Source organism: Acanthochromis polyacanthus, chromosome 22 (genome assembly GCF_021347895.1).
Source record: "Acanthochromis polyacanthus isolate Apoly-LR-REF ecotype Palm Island chromosome 22, KAUST_Apoly_ChrSc, whole genome shotgun sequence".
Lineage (NCBI taxonomy): Eukaryota > Metazoa > Chordata > Actinopteri > Pomacentridae > Acanthochromis > Acanthochromis polyacanthus.
The window spans coordinates 26,787,190-26,800,295 of record NC_067134.1 but is presented as its reverse complement, the minus strand read 5'-3'; the positions used below and the strand labels follow the sequence as shown (position 1 = coordinate 26,800,295).

Genomic DNA, 13,106 nt, shown 5'->3' with positions numbered 1-13,106 from the left:
AGGATAGTAACCCAGGCAAAAATGCAGCCAGTAAAATGCTAAAAAAAAAAAAAATCTGGTGTAAAACTGTGTGTGGGACATAATGTGGACTCACTCTGCGCCTGAAATTTAGCTGCACACAACTGGAGAAATGCAGTTTAGATGGCGGATAGGATAAGGAAGTAATTGCAGAGCGGGGAGGATATAAAAGTCTCCCCTGGATTCTGTAATCTTTTGAACTCCACGTTGTTATTTTGCGAGAAGAGATGACACCGACTGCAGGCAGAAACACACCAATGAATACTGGAACGGAAAAGGGGAGGAGGTGGGAGGCCATTTGGTCTCCAATGCAGCCGGCGTTGTACTCTATTAGATGAAGAAAATCAATGAGTGTCTCTCTGAGTACCTTGGTTTTAGTTCAGAATCGAAGTAAGAGCAGCGCGAGGTACAATAGTACAGTGTTCAGCCAACCTTCTGGTTTGGCAAAAAGGAGAAATTAGCGGATGTTTTAGAAAACAAAAGGTGCAGCCTTGAGATGGTAACTCAGAGTGACAGCCTATGATTAACACAAAGTGTTCTCCTTGACCAGCAGAGACAATAAGTCTACAGCGTGCAAAAAATGTTGCCCAGAATATGGGTGAACTGTTTTTTTTCCCCTCCCATATGTCTTTATATCTTATTTTGACTGTTCCTGTCCCCATCAGCTTACAGAATAAGGTTCTTAGGTCCCAGTATAACAGGAAACTATTGGTGGAAAATGTCGTTTTATGTAACAGTTAATCGATTTCAAATCAGAATCACAGTACAGTTAGCACATTGCAACTTAGCATATGTATCATGCAGCGTGTCTGAGCCAGGGTTTAAACAGTCATGTGAATAGTTTTATAAATTCATGCCGTTCCCCTCGTGTGACAGTCTCACTTCTGATGGAATGCCATACAGTAATCACAGCGGGTATTAAATCTTTTTTTTTCTCCAACAAATCCCAACTGTGATCTGAATATTTGCCAGAAAAATTGCAACTGCACATTTTCCCCATGTCGTTCGGCCCTAATGTGCGCACTCGAGGTGATGAGCGTAGTCTGACTGATGCTGGATGTTTGAAGCTGATACTTAAATTGGTATCTGGGAATGTAAATATCCTGCAATAAAACGTAAAGAACCTCGATACAAATCCACTAGAAAATGTCACCAAGACACATAGAATATGAACGGTGTAACAGCGCTTGATGTAGTTGGTAAATTGTAGCAGTAATAATTAGTCTGATTGTGAAGAATTACATCTCAAACTGTTTGAATTTTACAGTGTAAAAGTGAAGAGATCTATCAAGAGTTTATCTGACATTTTTACCAAAACCTATGCATCTGCGATAAGCTAAACCTGCCTTAGACTTTGGCGTCATCATTTTAATGATAAGGTTCAACCATTATTATCAGTTCACATGCAGATTGTTGTTGGTCGATGTTCTCAATCAATTATTAAAGCATCAGATTGTCATATTTAAGAAGCGGCCCTAGAAAAACAATGACTGTGTTGTCAGAACAGTTGTCAACGGTCTGTTGATGTGGCTGTTTGTTTCAACAATCAGCTGATGAGATGAATGAAAAAAGATAAACTGTCAACTCAACAAGCCATTCATTGTTTAGATTTCATGCAAAAATGGCAAAATGATGGTTTGTGGTTCTCACTTATGATCATTTGTGCTTTTTCTCTGTTCATACATGATAGTAAAGTGATTATTTCTGGGCCTTGGTGATGACCTTTTCCACGAGCGCCTACTCAGCTCGGCTCGACTCAGTTTGGGTCGTTCTCCTTTACAGTTGAGTACAACCTCATTGTGGGTGACGTCTCAAAACACTCACCATCCACAAATGTCTCAAATACCGCAGCAGCGGAATTGAGGGCCTTCTACACTGCCCATAAATGACGTCCATTTGGCTAAACCACTTCCAACACCTCCAGTTTGACCCACTCTGGCCGTTGTGGTCCTCGATACACCGATTTTGAGCTTTTTCAGCTTCTCTCAACGCTGCTTTATTGTCCTTCTGTATCCGTGGGCGGCAATCCGCTCAGAGACCTCCTGATATACTTTCTCCGTCCAGCTCATTCTGTATTCTTTGGCCCGCCACCAAAGACAGAAAAGTCTCGACCTCTTCATTCGCCCACGGTACAGGTCAGGTGTGTCATCACTCCCTGTCCAATCAGTGGCCTGCACTCTATAGACGCCACATTATTGGCTCGACTCAACTCGCTTTGAACCCCGAGTAGGTACTGAAATAGTATCTGGTACCAGGTACTACGTCCTAATGACAAACCGAGTAGAGTAGAGCCGAGTAGGTGCTAGTGGAAAGTGCCAGTTGTGAACTTGGAAATTACAGTGGCCATTTTTCATTCTCTTCTGATGATTTACGAGAGATTCATCAAAAAACCAATCATTAAATGTTTCCCTAATGCGATGAATTGATTGAGCAGCTTGCATTGCCCATTTATTCAGCTTACTGTCGAAGGAAGACGATGCAGTAGATCGTCAAAGTTTAAAAAATGGAACTTGAGAATGTCTTTAATTCTCGCTGGAAAATGACTGAAATTATAAATTGATCAGGCTAGACTAGGATCATTTTGAACAGCCCGTGAGTGTTCCAGCTCCGCTCTTTTTAATAAGCCGAGATGTTGATTTGCCAGGACATCACAGCATCAATTGGCTCCCACAGAACAGGTGAAATCCCCATCATAGCAGACAACCGGAGGCCTCCCGTGGAGTGGGTGGACGTGTTGGGAAAACCAGCCTGTCAAGCTATTATGTCGCCTGCCAACCCTGCACTTGCTGTTCATTTATTTAGCCCGGAAATGATTTTGCTATCAACAAAGACTAAATTCAGATACGGCCTGAAACCGGACTTTAGCTTGTTCAGAAATAATCTGAGATTACCCCTTCCTCCCCCACGGAGTGACGGCAAACACGACTTTAGTCCCCTCGTCATCTGTGATTTCATGACATATTTGGGAAAGTTGAGGCATACAGGGATGGAGGAGGAGGAGCGTTGGATTTGGGTATAAATGCATGGTGGTCAATAATGGAGGCCTCCGAGCTTTGAGAGTAGTCTAAGCCCCCAGGATTAGCATAACTGTACCAGACCCAGACAGACACAGACTGAGTAGTGGTGCTGTTTTTGAGGGAGGGGGTGGGCAGTCCCGGGGCAACAGATGGGGCAGATTAAAGCCCACTCGCCCTCCCCTCCCACATCTTTAAACTCAACCGGGGGACTTGGAAAATTGGGGGTGTCAGCAGATATCCCTGAATCCTATCCGTCCTACCTCAGCAACAAGCGAGCACCCAAACAGCGCCGGATGGGATTGGGGCAGATAGCGGTGGCGGCGAGGGCTGCCGACGTGCAGCGGCTTGACCTGTTGTGATAATGAGCGCGCTGCACATGGGGAAAGATGGCGGCTCTTTGCATTTTTAACATTTTTGCGTCGCCAGGGTGCACTTTGCAAATGTAAACAACATCAGAGAGGAGCACAAGTTGCTCAAATGCATTTTTAAAATGCTGTTGATATTTCGAGTCCGAATCAGCACAAGCATAATGACAGTTCTTCCCCTGAAAAGCACAGCATGTTGTCGGTGCGTACACGTGTACATCGAGCACGTTTCGGCCTTTGATCAAAAATGCCGCGTCTGTTTTTACATATCTTGCTTTTCTGTTTCTCTTTTCTTTGTTTGCTTCCTCTCTCCGTGTTTCTGCCTCTAATCTTGGATGTGAACTTTTGTTGAAAACGGCCGACACATCGGCGCACCGGCTGACTTCTAATCGAGCCTCGGACCACCGTGTCTTGCGTCGCTCCTATGGGCCTTGGCGGCCGGGAGGGAGAGAGGAGAGAGAGCCAGATTAGATCGCTGTTGTTTTGTAGCAGTGAGGCTGAGGGGAAGGGGGTAGTCCGGGAGGGTGGGAGGGTGCACCGAAGGCCGGTTGGGGAGGGTGGGAGATTAGCAAATAACTGGGCCATGGGTAAACACTCAGCAGTGCCCGCCATCATCCAATGAAGAGGCTCGGAGCAGAAAACTACTCTGAAGCCTTTTGATATGACTACCCTCTCTCTCTCTTTCTGCCTCGCTCCACTGGCCCTGCCTGCATACTCTGACCCACAATCCAATACTGCAGTGGAAGCCAAGATTACATAGCAAGCTCCACAGAGCAGAACCAGGTACAGAGCCTGCCATGACCAATCAGAGATAAACACAGAGATTGGCTTCCAACCAGAAACTCTCTGGGAAAAAAAAAAGACCTACAGATCTGAAGTCAAAGAACCAACCACGGCCGAGCAGAGCTGCAGACAAACCAATGAAAAGTGACTACAGCGCTGGTCCTGTGGCTCTGACTGCAAATAAGATTGGGTTGCTTGGCGTCGCACTCCATCCTACTACACCAGGGGCGGCAAACATGCGGCCCGCGGCCAAAACCAACCCTCCAGAGGGTTCAATCGGGCCCACAGGCAACATGTTAAAGCGTAAAATCACAGAGAAGACATCCCCATCAATTAGAAATTAGTAAAACTATACACTTAGAATAATTTCTAGACCATGACAAGTTGTTTTGATCATAAAGTAAAATACTGGCTTGTTCATTGTTCTTTTGCCATTTTGTGTCTCATTTTTGTAATATTTTGTCATGTTTTTGTTGTTTTTTTTGTCATTTTATCTCATGTTTTTATCATTTTCTTTCTTGTTTTTGTCATTTTGCGTTTCCTTTTTATCTCGCTTGTGTTTTTGTCTCGTTTTATATCTAATTTTTGTAATATTTTCTCCTGTTTTTGTTGTTTTTTTGTCTGACTTTTGTCGATTTGTTTCCTTTTTATCTCGCTTGCGTTTTTGTCTCGTTTTATATCTCATTTTTGTAATATTTTCTCCTGTTTTTATTGTTTTTTTGTCTGACTTTTGTCAATTTGTTTCCTTTTCGTCTCGCTTGTGTTTTTTATCTTAGTTTTGCCATTTTGTGTTTTGCTTTTTTCGTTGTTTCATGTGTCAGTTTAGGGTTTGTCTTGCTTGTGTTTTTGTCTCATTTTTGTTTCGTGTGGTTTGTCGCCCTTTTTGTCATTTTGTTTCTCATTTTTGTTGTTTTGTGTCTCATTTTTTGTTGTCTTTTTTTGTCTGGCGTTTTTTTTTTGTCATTTTGATCATAAAATAAAATAAAATATTCAGTTCCAGATAGCTGTGACTAAATGTTGTTACTTTGTAGACACTCTGTGATAATGTGGAAATGATAAACTGATGATGAATGTTGCTGAAATTGAATTTAATTCTCTTTAAAAATTTCAGGTTGTTCATAATGTTTTGCAAAAAAAAAAAAATCTTAAATGTGAACATTTTCAGAACATAATTTTTTGCACTAAAAGGGAAAAAAATGGAGTTTTGGCTATTTATAGGTCATTATGCTGTGATTTTACTGGTCACTGGAGATGTGGAACCTGAACTAAAATGAGTTTGACACCCCTGTATTACACTGTCGTCCTCTATTCACTTTTTTTCTGGGTTTTAAGCTGCTAAATCTAATATTTCACAGATTGAATAGCATTTTTTTTCTTCGTGAGTCTGAAGGAAATGGGAATTAAAGCAGCCGCTGTGCGATCAGTTGCAGCTCTCCATTTATCTTGTGAATGCTTGTTACGTGCAGCCACACCAGCACAATGAAACCATCTAATGTGCTGGACGTCATAATGTTATTTCAGTCAGACGCTCGGTCACGGGTTGACAGGCGTGGGTGACGTGTTTAGAGGACTGTGGGCAAGTTTCTTGGCAGGATGAGGGTTAAGACAGCCGTAGAGCTCTTAGCGCACATTATCATCTGGATAGGCCGTATTCCCTTCACACTCAGCATTTACGTGTAAATCAGGGGTGTCAAACATGCGGCCCGCGGGCCAAACCAGCCCGCCAGAGGGTCCGATCCGGCCGGTGGGACGACTTTGTAAACTGTAAAAATGCCAGAGGAGATGTTAGCTGCAAGCTGTAAATTTGTAAAACGCTAAATTTAAAATAATTTCCAGACCATGACAAGTTTTTTGATCATAAAGTAAAATACTAGATTGCTGATTGTTCTTTTGCGTCTTATTTTTGTAATATTTATTCTTTTTTGTTGTTTTTTGTCTGACTTCTGTCTTTTGTCTCTTGTTTTTGTCGTTTTGCTTCCGTTTAATTTTGTTTTGTTTCCTTTTTGTCTCCCTTGTTTCTCTCTTATTTTCTTCATTTTATTTTTTGCTTTATTTGTCGTTTTGTTTTTTGTCTCGCTTGTGCTGTTTGTCTACTTTGTTGTCGTTTTGTTTTTGTCATGTTTGTGTCATTTGTATAATTTTTTGGTCACTTTGTAACTTTTTTGTCAAAATTTTACTCTCTTTTTTGTTTTGTTTCATGTTGTTTGTCTCATTTTTTGTCCGTTTTTTCTCGTTTTTGTCATTTTGTTACTAATTTTTGTCATTTTGTGTTTTGCTTTATTCGTTTTGTGTTTTGTTTTTGTCGTTTTGTGTTTTTTGTCTCGGTCATGTTGTTTTTCCATTTTTTGTTGCATTGTAACGTCTTTTTTTCTTTTTTGTTCTGTGTTGCTTTCTCATTTTTTCTTGTTTTTGTCATTTTGTTTCTCGTTTTTGTGATATTTTGTCCTTTTGAGAGGTGGTTGTTTGTCTTTTTTTGTCTGTCGTTTTGATCATAAAGTAAAATACTATTTTGTTCAGTTCCAGTCACCTGTTATTAAAATGTGGAGTTGTGGTTATTTAGAGGCTCTTATGCTGTGATTTTACTGGTCCGCCCGCTGGAGATCAAACTGGGCTGAATGTGGAACCTCACCTGAAATAAGTTTGACACCCTTGGTGTAAATGAAAATCCAGAATCCATTTCCGGATGATTCTCAGCACTCTGGCCTTTTCTCGTGCTTTTTTTCCCCAACACGTAAGAGGTCTTGCCTTGAACTGCAGCAAAACCGTTAAGAATTCATGTCAGCATGCGGTATCTAACAAACATTGCAAGACGGACTGCAAATATTCCGCTCAGTGGATTTCACTTCGACCAGCTCTGGCGCACAAGGTCAATGTGTTTGTCTAACTGTCTGTGGGTGTTGTCACGGGCTCTGTACTTCCTTGTATTGTTTCTTTATGTTTCTTCTCTTTAAAATTGAGCTCCCCCTGTACAGCTCCTCAGTTCCACCACCTACTCTCCTTTTATTGCCGGGTTTGCGCATTGAGAAAGGATTTAAGACAGAAAAGATGATCGTTGAGGCCACTTATGTACAAACAGCCTTGCACATTTCTTTCTTTTTTCTGTACAGCCGGTTGCCATTGAGTGGAAAAACAGCTCAAGATTTCTTTGCAGTCGTGGTGTTTCACAGCTACACAGCGACATTTAAAAATCCTAGAATCCAAAGTTAAAGCTGTCAATCTGGTGATAAATGACGCACAGACAGTTCCAATGACAATAGGGCCTTCAGACAACATGATTTGCTCCATGACACGTTACAAACCAACACGGCTGCCAGTGTCATGTGATGGTACTAACTGATTTCGACCATCACAGGACCTGTACCTCACTGACTGACCCTCATCATACACCTAAACTGAAACCAATTTACCCCTCTCTCATTGGCCAGTATCATTCATTCCACTTCTACAATTATGCAGGGGTCCATTAGGGGTCTGCGTGATGTTTGCAGGTAACCTAGAACGTGTGCCTGTGCAGAATACATAGATGTCAAGCAGCCGGTCATGTATGGAACGTCCTTCTGCTGGACTAGTAGGATGACAACTACACATCTCTGGTGTCTGTGCATCCTCAAGGTCGTATAATCATAGCTTAACACTTGTGTTTATGTCAGCCGCATGCTGCTGTAACCAGTCAAGATGTGGCTCGTTACGAGGTGCTCAAGTCTTATTCTAATAATAATTATTCGCGACTAATGACACATGCAGCGGCGATGGGCATTTAACACTCAGATTGAGAGAGACTGATTTGCTTCACGTTTATAGCGGAGCAATTTTAGAATAAAAAGCCTTCAGGATCGGCTTTAAAAACACACTTAATGGCTCCATCTATAATGCTATGCTAATAAAGGGAGGCTAAAGCTAACAAGTCGACATCCCCTACCATTCGATTATCCAAAATAAACACAACTACAATGAGCAAGCGTGATGAGAAAGCATGCAGGCTTAGGCAGCTGCTAGCATAACAGAGTTTAGCTGCGTAGTTTACAAACAACAAGCAAAACAAATTCCACTTAGATATAATTATTGGTACTTTCAAGTAGGTTGTGCAAACGTCCCTAAGTCCAATAGACGAGGCTGACTTTACCCTGAACTCTACAGGATAGGCGCTCAAGTCGGTCATGTATTGATTTTATTATTTCTTGTTTTTGTGCGACATTCATCGCCGCAAAATAATAGAATATAAAATACCTCATGGCCTGAGGTGTTAATTAGCTGGACATGCTAACTTTTGTGCCTCTGTTTTTGGTTTGCTCATGCTGTGTCTAGACAGAGAGCTTTTCAGTTGCTGTTTGGATTCTGTACCTGATAGAACACACACCTCTATATTAATTAGCTCAGTTCCCTTCCCCAGACTGGGTAATGGCTGGCTTTTTACTCATGCTCTACGCCTGCACACACTGGGTGATAATGATCAATTATAGCTGAAAAAGTTACGATAAAATCTCTCTTTTCAGTCAGTATCAGTAAACGCCGATAGTCGATTGTTGCCTTTTTTTTTTTTTTGCAAAGTATGGAATAAGAAATATTATATAAAACATTTAAAGCATTAATAGAAAATAATAAGCTGCAAAACTGCCTCATGAAACCAGCACTGGGTTGTCGTCAGGAGAAGCTAAAGTTTGTTTCCTCCGACTATTGCCCTCGGGTTTGTTTAATACGAAGCATCAGCAGGATTCACATGAGACTCTCCAGAGAGGGAGAAAAGTTGCACACATTTGCATATAGAAAAACAGCTGCGGTATCTTAATTGAATTCTTGTAATTATAAATCATTCCTAAGAGAGCGTGAGCCAGGATCAGTCTGGTCACATCAGACAATCAGAATCCACCAGCAGGTCACACTTTGTACTTCAGTTCACCTCAGACATGCATGCTTTAAGAAATCAGAAGTGCACTCGTGCTTTTAGTTTTTTGGACACTCGGATTAGCTGCTGGTGATCTTGTTCTTGCATTATTCTGTATTAAACACCGCCGGGTGAGTTGTCTAGCCTCGCAAATATCAACAAATGTTTGTGTGAAGGCAGCCGTGAGGAACGTTAACGGCAAAGTGACGGATCGATTTCTCATGTCTGATGCCTGAAATGGGCAAAAGTGTCTATCGTTGACTCATTGCCAACATTTTATCGGCCAGATCAAGAAAAACACGACCTGAAGCGGAACAATGCAGCGTGACCCACGGCTCAATATTACACCTTCTGTCTAGACGGTGGTACTGGAGCTGCATCCAAAGCTCGACACCCCTGTTAAAGCTAGTCATGGTTGCCGTGCTACAATTGGACGATCTCTCTTTGGGTTAAGGGTTTAACCAGCACGACCTTCTGTTTTTATACCTTTACCTGCTACATTTATTCCTGTTCATTTCACACCAAAGAGGGAATTATAATTGACTCACCAGAATTCCATCTTCTTGGTCTTTGCTGCAAAAGTCTGGACTCTCCTCATCCAATGCTTTTTATTTATTTGCATTATTTTCTACATTGTAGATTAGTACTGAAGATTAACACTTTTTTTGTTTACAACATAATTCCATATAGATTCTTTTACAGTTGCGATGTCTTCAGTATTAATCTACAGTGTAGAAAATAAGTAAATAAAAGCCACTGAATGAGAAGGCTGGTCGTGTATGTGTCTTAATGTCTACAAAATTAAGGACAGCACAGTAAAGCTGTGCTAATTCTGCAGCAAAAAGGACAATTAATTCCTTAAAATGATTAAAATGCAACTTGTGCAGGATAAATTATCTCTATATTTGATTTGGTTTTTAAATAAAGGAAATTTTACCATTTTTTAAACACAAACCTTGGCGTGTTTTTGGAACTATCCTTTAAATATAAGACTCAATTAGATAAGAATCTGTCTTTGCTCTAGGACAACAGAAAAGTCTGTCCATTATGTCTCCCAAATAATATTCAGCTTTAGCGGTAGAGCTTAATTGTGGTGAAAATCATTTTTGCATGACTGTGTTCATGTACTCCTTTAAAGCTGATTCTGAAATCATAGGTTATTTTCTCTTCAAAGTGAAGAGCTTGACTTGAGGTGTGGGCTGAAAAGAAAACAGCTGTCCAGCATTTATTTGACATTTTTTAGAATTAGTTTAGGATTAATGTTGTTTTATACTGCTCATAGTCTGAGAACATGTACATTAGATTACTGTAAACGCGTGACTATCTTTAAAAAAAAAAAAAAAGCTAACTCTGGCAGTGGTGTCATCTCATTAAAATGAAAATTTGTCCACATGCTTAACCCTTACTCTAAACTGCTTTTCCACTCCGCTCATGCTCCCCCTGTAGGCAAAGCCGGTCCCACAGAACAGTAGGCAGCGGAGGGCCAACAGGTTGAGGGCAGCCGAGGCCCACGGTAGGCCAGGGTTGATAGCTTTATCTGAGGATGGGAGCAGAGGAGGGAATCTGGCGTGGTGCCCAGCAGAGCTACCACTCCGCTGCGTCGCCCTCTGCCCACACAGACCAGCTTGACCTTGGGCAGGGCGCAGCCACCCTCCTCCCCGCAGGCCTCTGGAACAGCCCTCCCCTCCGCCTCCGTCTCTCCGGATGGAGGAAAGGGAGGAGCTGGGAGTAAAGGGAAACAAACTGGCACATCATGTTTCCCTTATCTGAAATTACCCACGACGCAGGCCGCGTACACAAACACACACTCTGACATTCAGACTATTTCTTGCTGGCATGGCACTCCGTCTCCCAGACCTTCACGGTGAATCAACACGCAGACTGTACTAATTCACTACTGGACACATTCTGGCTGTTATCTTTACTTAGAACGTACAATTTAACGCCCCATGTTTCCCCTGCATGTGAGGCTACAAATCAGATATCTGATTGGAGCTTTAATATGAGCACCGAACGGACATTTTTCATTTTTTTTACGGTGTTTTCCCGTTTGTTTTTTTTAATTAGGGCTGTTTGAAAGTCTAATGTCCACTTCTCCTCCACTCCTCTGTACGTGATTCTGTTATGTCCTTCAGCCTGGAGTATAAATTGGTATTTCTATTGATCTTTTGGCTTGTGAGAGGCACCAGTCTTTGGTAGCAGACAGCTATTTTTCATCCGTGGGTTCTTCCTGTATTGACAAACACAGATGCAGCATCAGTCTGCCTCCGCTGCTGACGAAGCACGCAAGAGATGTGCGAATATGTTTGTGTTTTTACATATATGTGTCTGTTTTAAATGTGAGAAGACGATGAAGAGATGAACCAAAACTAAATTAATGAAGCTACTGAGCTGCCTTACTACATATATTAATGATTATGAGACTATATTGTCTGCTTTGTTGTGGCTGCAGAGCTCGGTCCTGTTTCGCTTGAAGTTTCGTGCGACTCAGCTCTCTTTTCTCTTCGCAGCGGCCCAGGGCGAGGAGAGGGAGTGTGCCTTCACAGACCAGCAGCAGCAGCTGGAGGTGGAGCGAGTGGCGGGAGGCGAAGGCCGAGTCTCCCCGGAGAACACGACCATCCGATGCGCCAAGGGCAGCCACTGCTTTGGCCTGTGGGAGAAAACTCCTCCGGGCGAAGTGCGGCTCGTCAAACAAGGTATTCTACTGGCGACTTTCTCGAGAGACTCCAAATCTTCCTAGTGTGATGTGGATGCAGTGGAGCTGCATTATTAATTAGTTACTTGTCAGGAAATGAACGTGCCTCTGAATTAATTATTTGCTTTACGAGTAAAATGTAGACATTGGGTGGTTCCAGCTTCTCAAATATGACACTTTTCTGTTTTCCGACAGCTCGATGCCAAAGTAAATTTCGCTGTTGAGCATTTGTCCGGTTGGTTGGACAAAAAGAAAATCATTTGCTGGCATTTTTCACTGTCTTCTGGCATATTGACGGGTTTATCGAGAAAAAGCATTTCCTTTGCGCAACATTTTTAAAGGGTTACTGCATGAAAACTACAAATAATGATGTGAAAATTATACAGCTTGTATTGGAAGCACAATTAATTACATGTGACACTAAACAAATTGGAATTAAATGTAAAAAATACACTTTGACATCAACTTCACAGCACTGCAGAATTCAGCTGAATCTTACTCTTGACCCCACATTAAGTGTTTTTCACCGTGATGCCTTGAATTATATCATTATTCAAATCATTACATTCAAAAGTGACATTTTGTGGTCACAGCTGTGCGTCTACTTATAGTAAAAAATGGCAAATTGCTTCTAACAGATCTGAAGATACCGAATTTTATCTTGACTAATTGTTTTATAGCAGCTTTTTGTCACGTGTTCAGCTCAGAATCTTGATGTGACACGATTAAAAAGAGTCTGTATTGTAAATAATATTTACTGTTTGCTGGTGTAAACACAGTTTTTTAAACTGGAGGCACTACTGGGAGAGTGGTGTTTTTGGCTGATAAAACCTTCAAACCGAAATACTTCTATCGGTGTTGGTTCTGTCATAATGTTATGAAAGACGTCAGTTGGACGTCAGGGGGCTGCAGTAATCAGACCTTTTACAGAGGCTCTGATAACACATTATGTCCAGTTAAGCCTCCATAAGGAATGATGCAAAGTCTACTGTGACTTTGGTGGAAGCAAAATCTGATGATCACATGAGAGCAACAGCTTTTACCAGAATCTTTAGGAGGCAGGAAGAACTAATCTGGCGCTTCTGGAGCATGACACTAAAAGTTCTGATCTGTACTGTACAGTTTTTTTTTTTCCAACCCCTCTCTCGCACTCTCAGGTTGCTGGACTCACCTGGGCGATAACCAGGCCTGCCGTGAGGACCGCTGCGTGGTGACCAACCTGCCACCACAGATCCAGAATGGGACGTACCACTTCTGCTGCTGTGGCAGCGACATGTGCAACGTGAACTTCACAGAGGACTTCCCCACGCCGAGCCCCACCACTGCACAGCCCATCTGTAAGGACA

General features: G+C 42.0%; 1 protein-coding gene across 1 annotated transcript in view; it reads left to right on the top strand.

Annotated features, from left to right (window-relative positions):
• The window catches only part of LOC110956471 (bone morphogenetic protein receptor type-2), a 47,451-nt gene that overhangs the window by 7,328 nt on the left and 27,017 nt on the right, over window positions 1-13,106 (top strand). Inside the window, exons 2-3 of the mRNA XM_022201980.2 lie at window positions 11,576-11,761; window positions 12,918-13,097. Coding sequence (XP_022057672.1) covers window positions 11,576-11,761; window positions 12,918-13,097 — 366 coding nt within the window. The remainder of the gene's footprint in view (window positions 1-11,575; window positions 11,762-12,917; window positions 13,098-13,106) is intronic.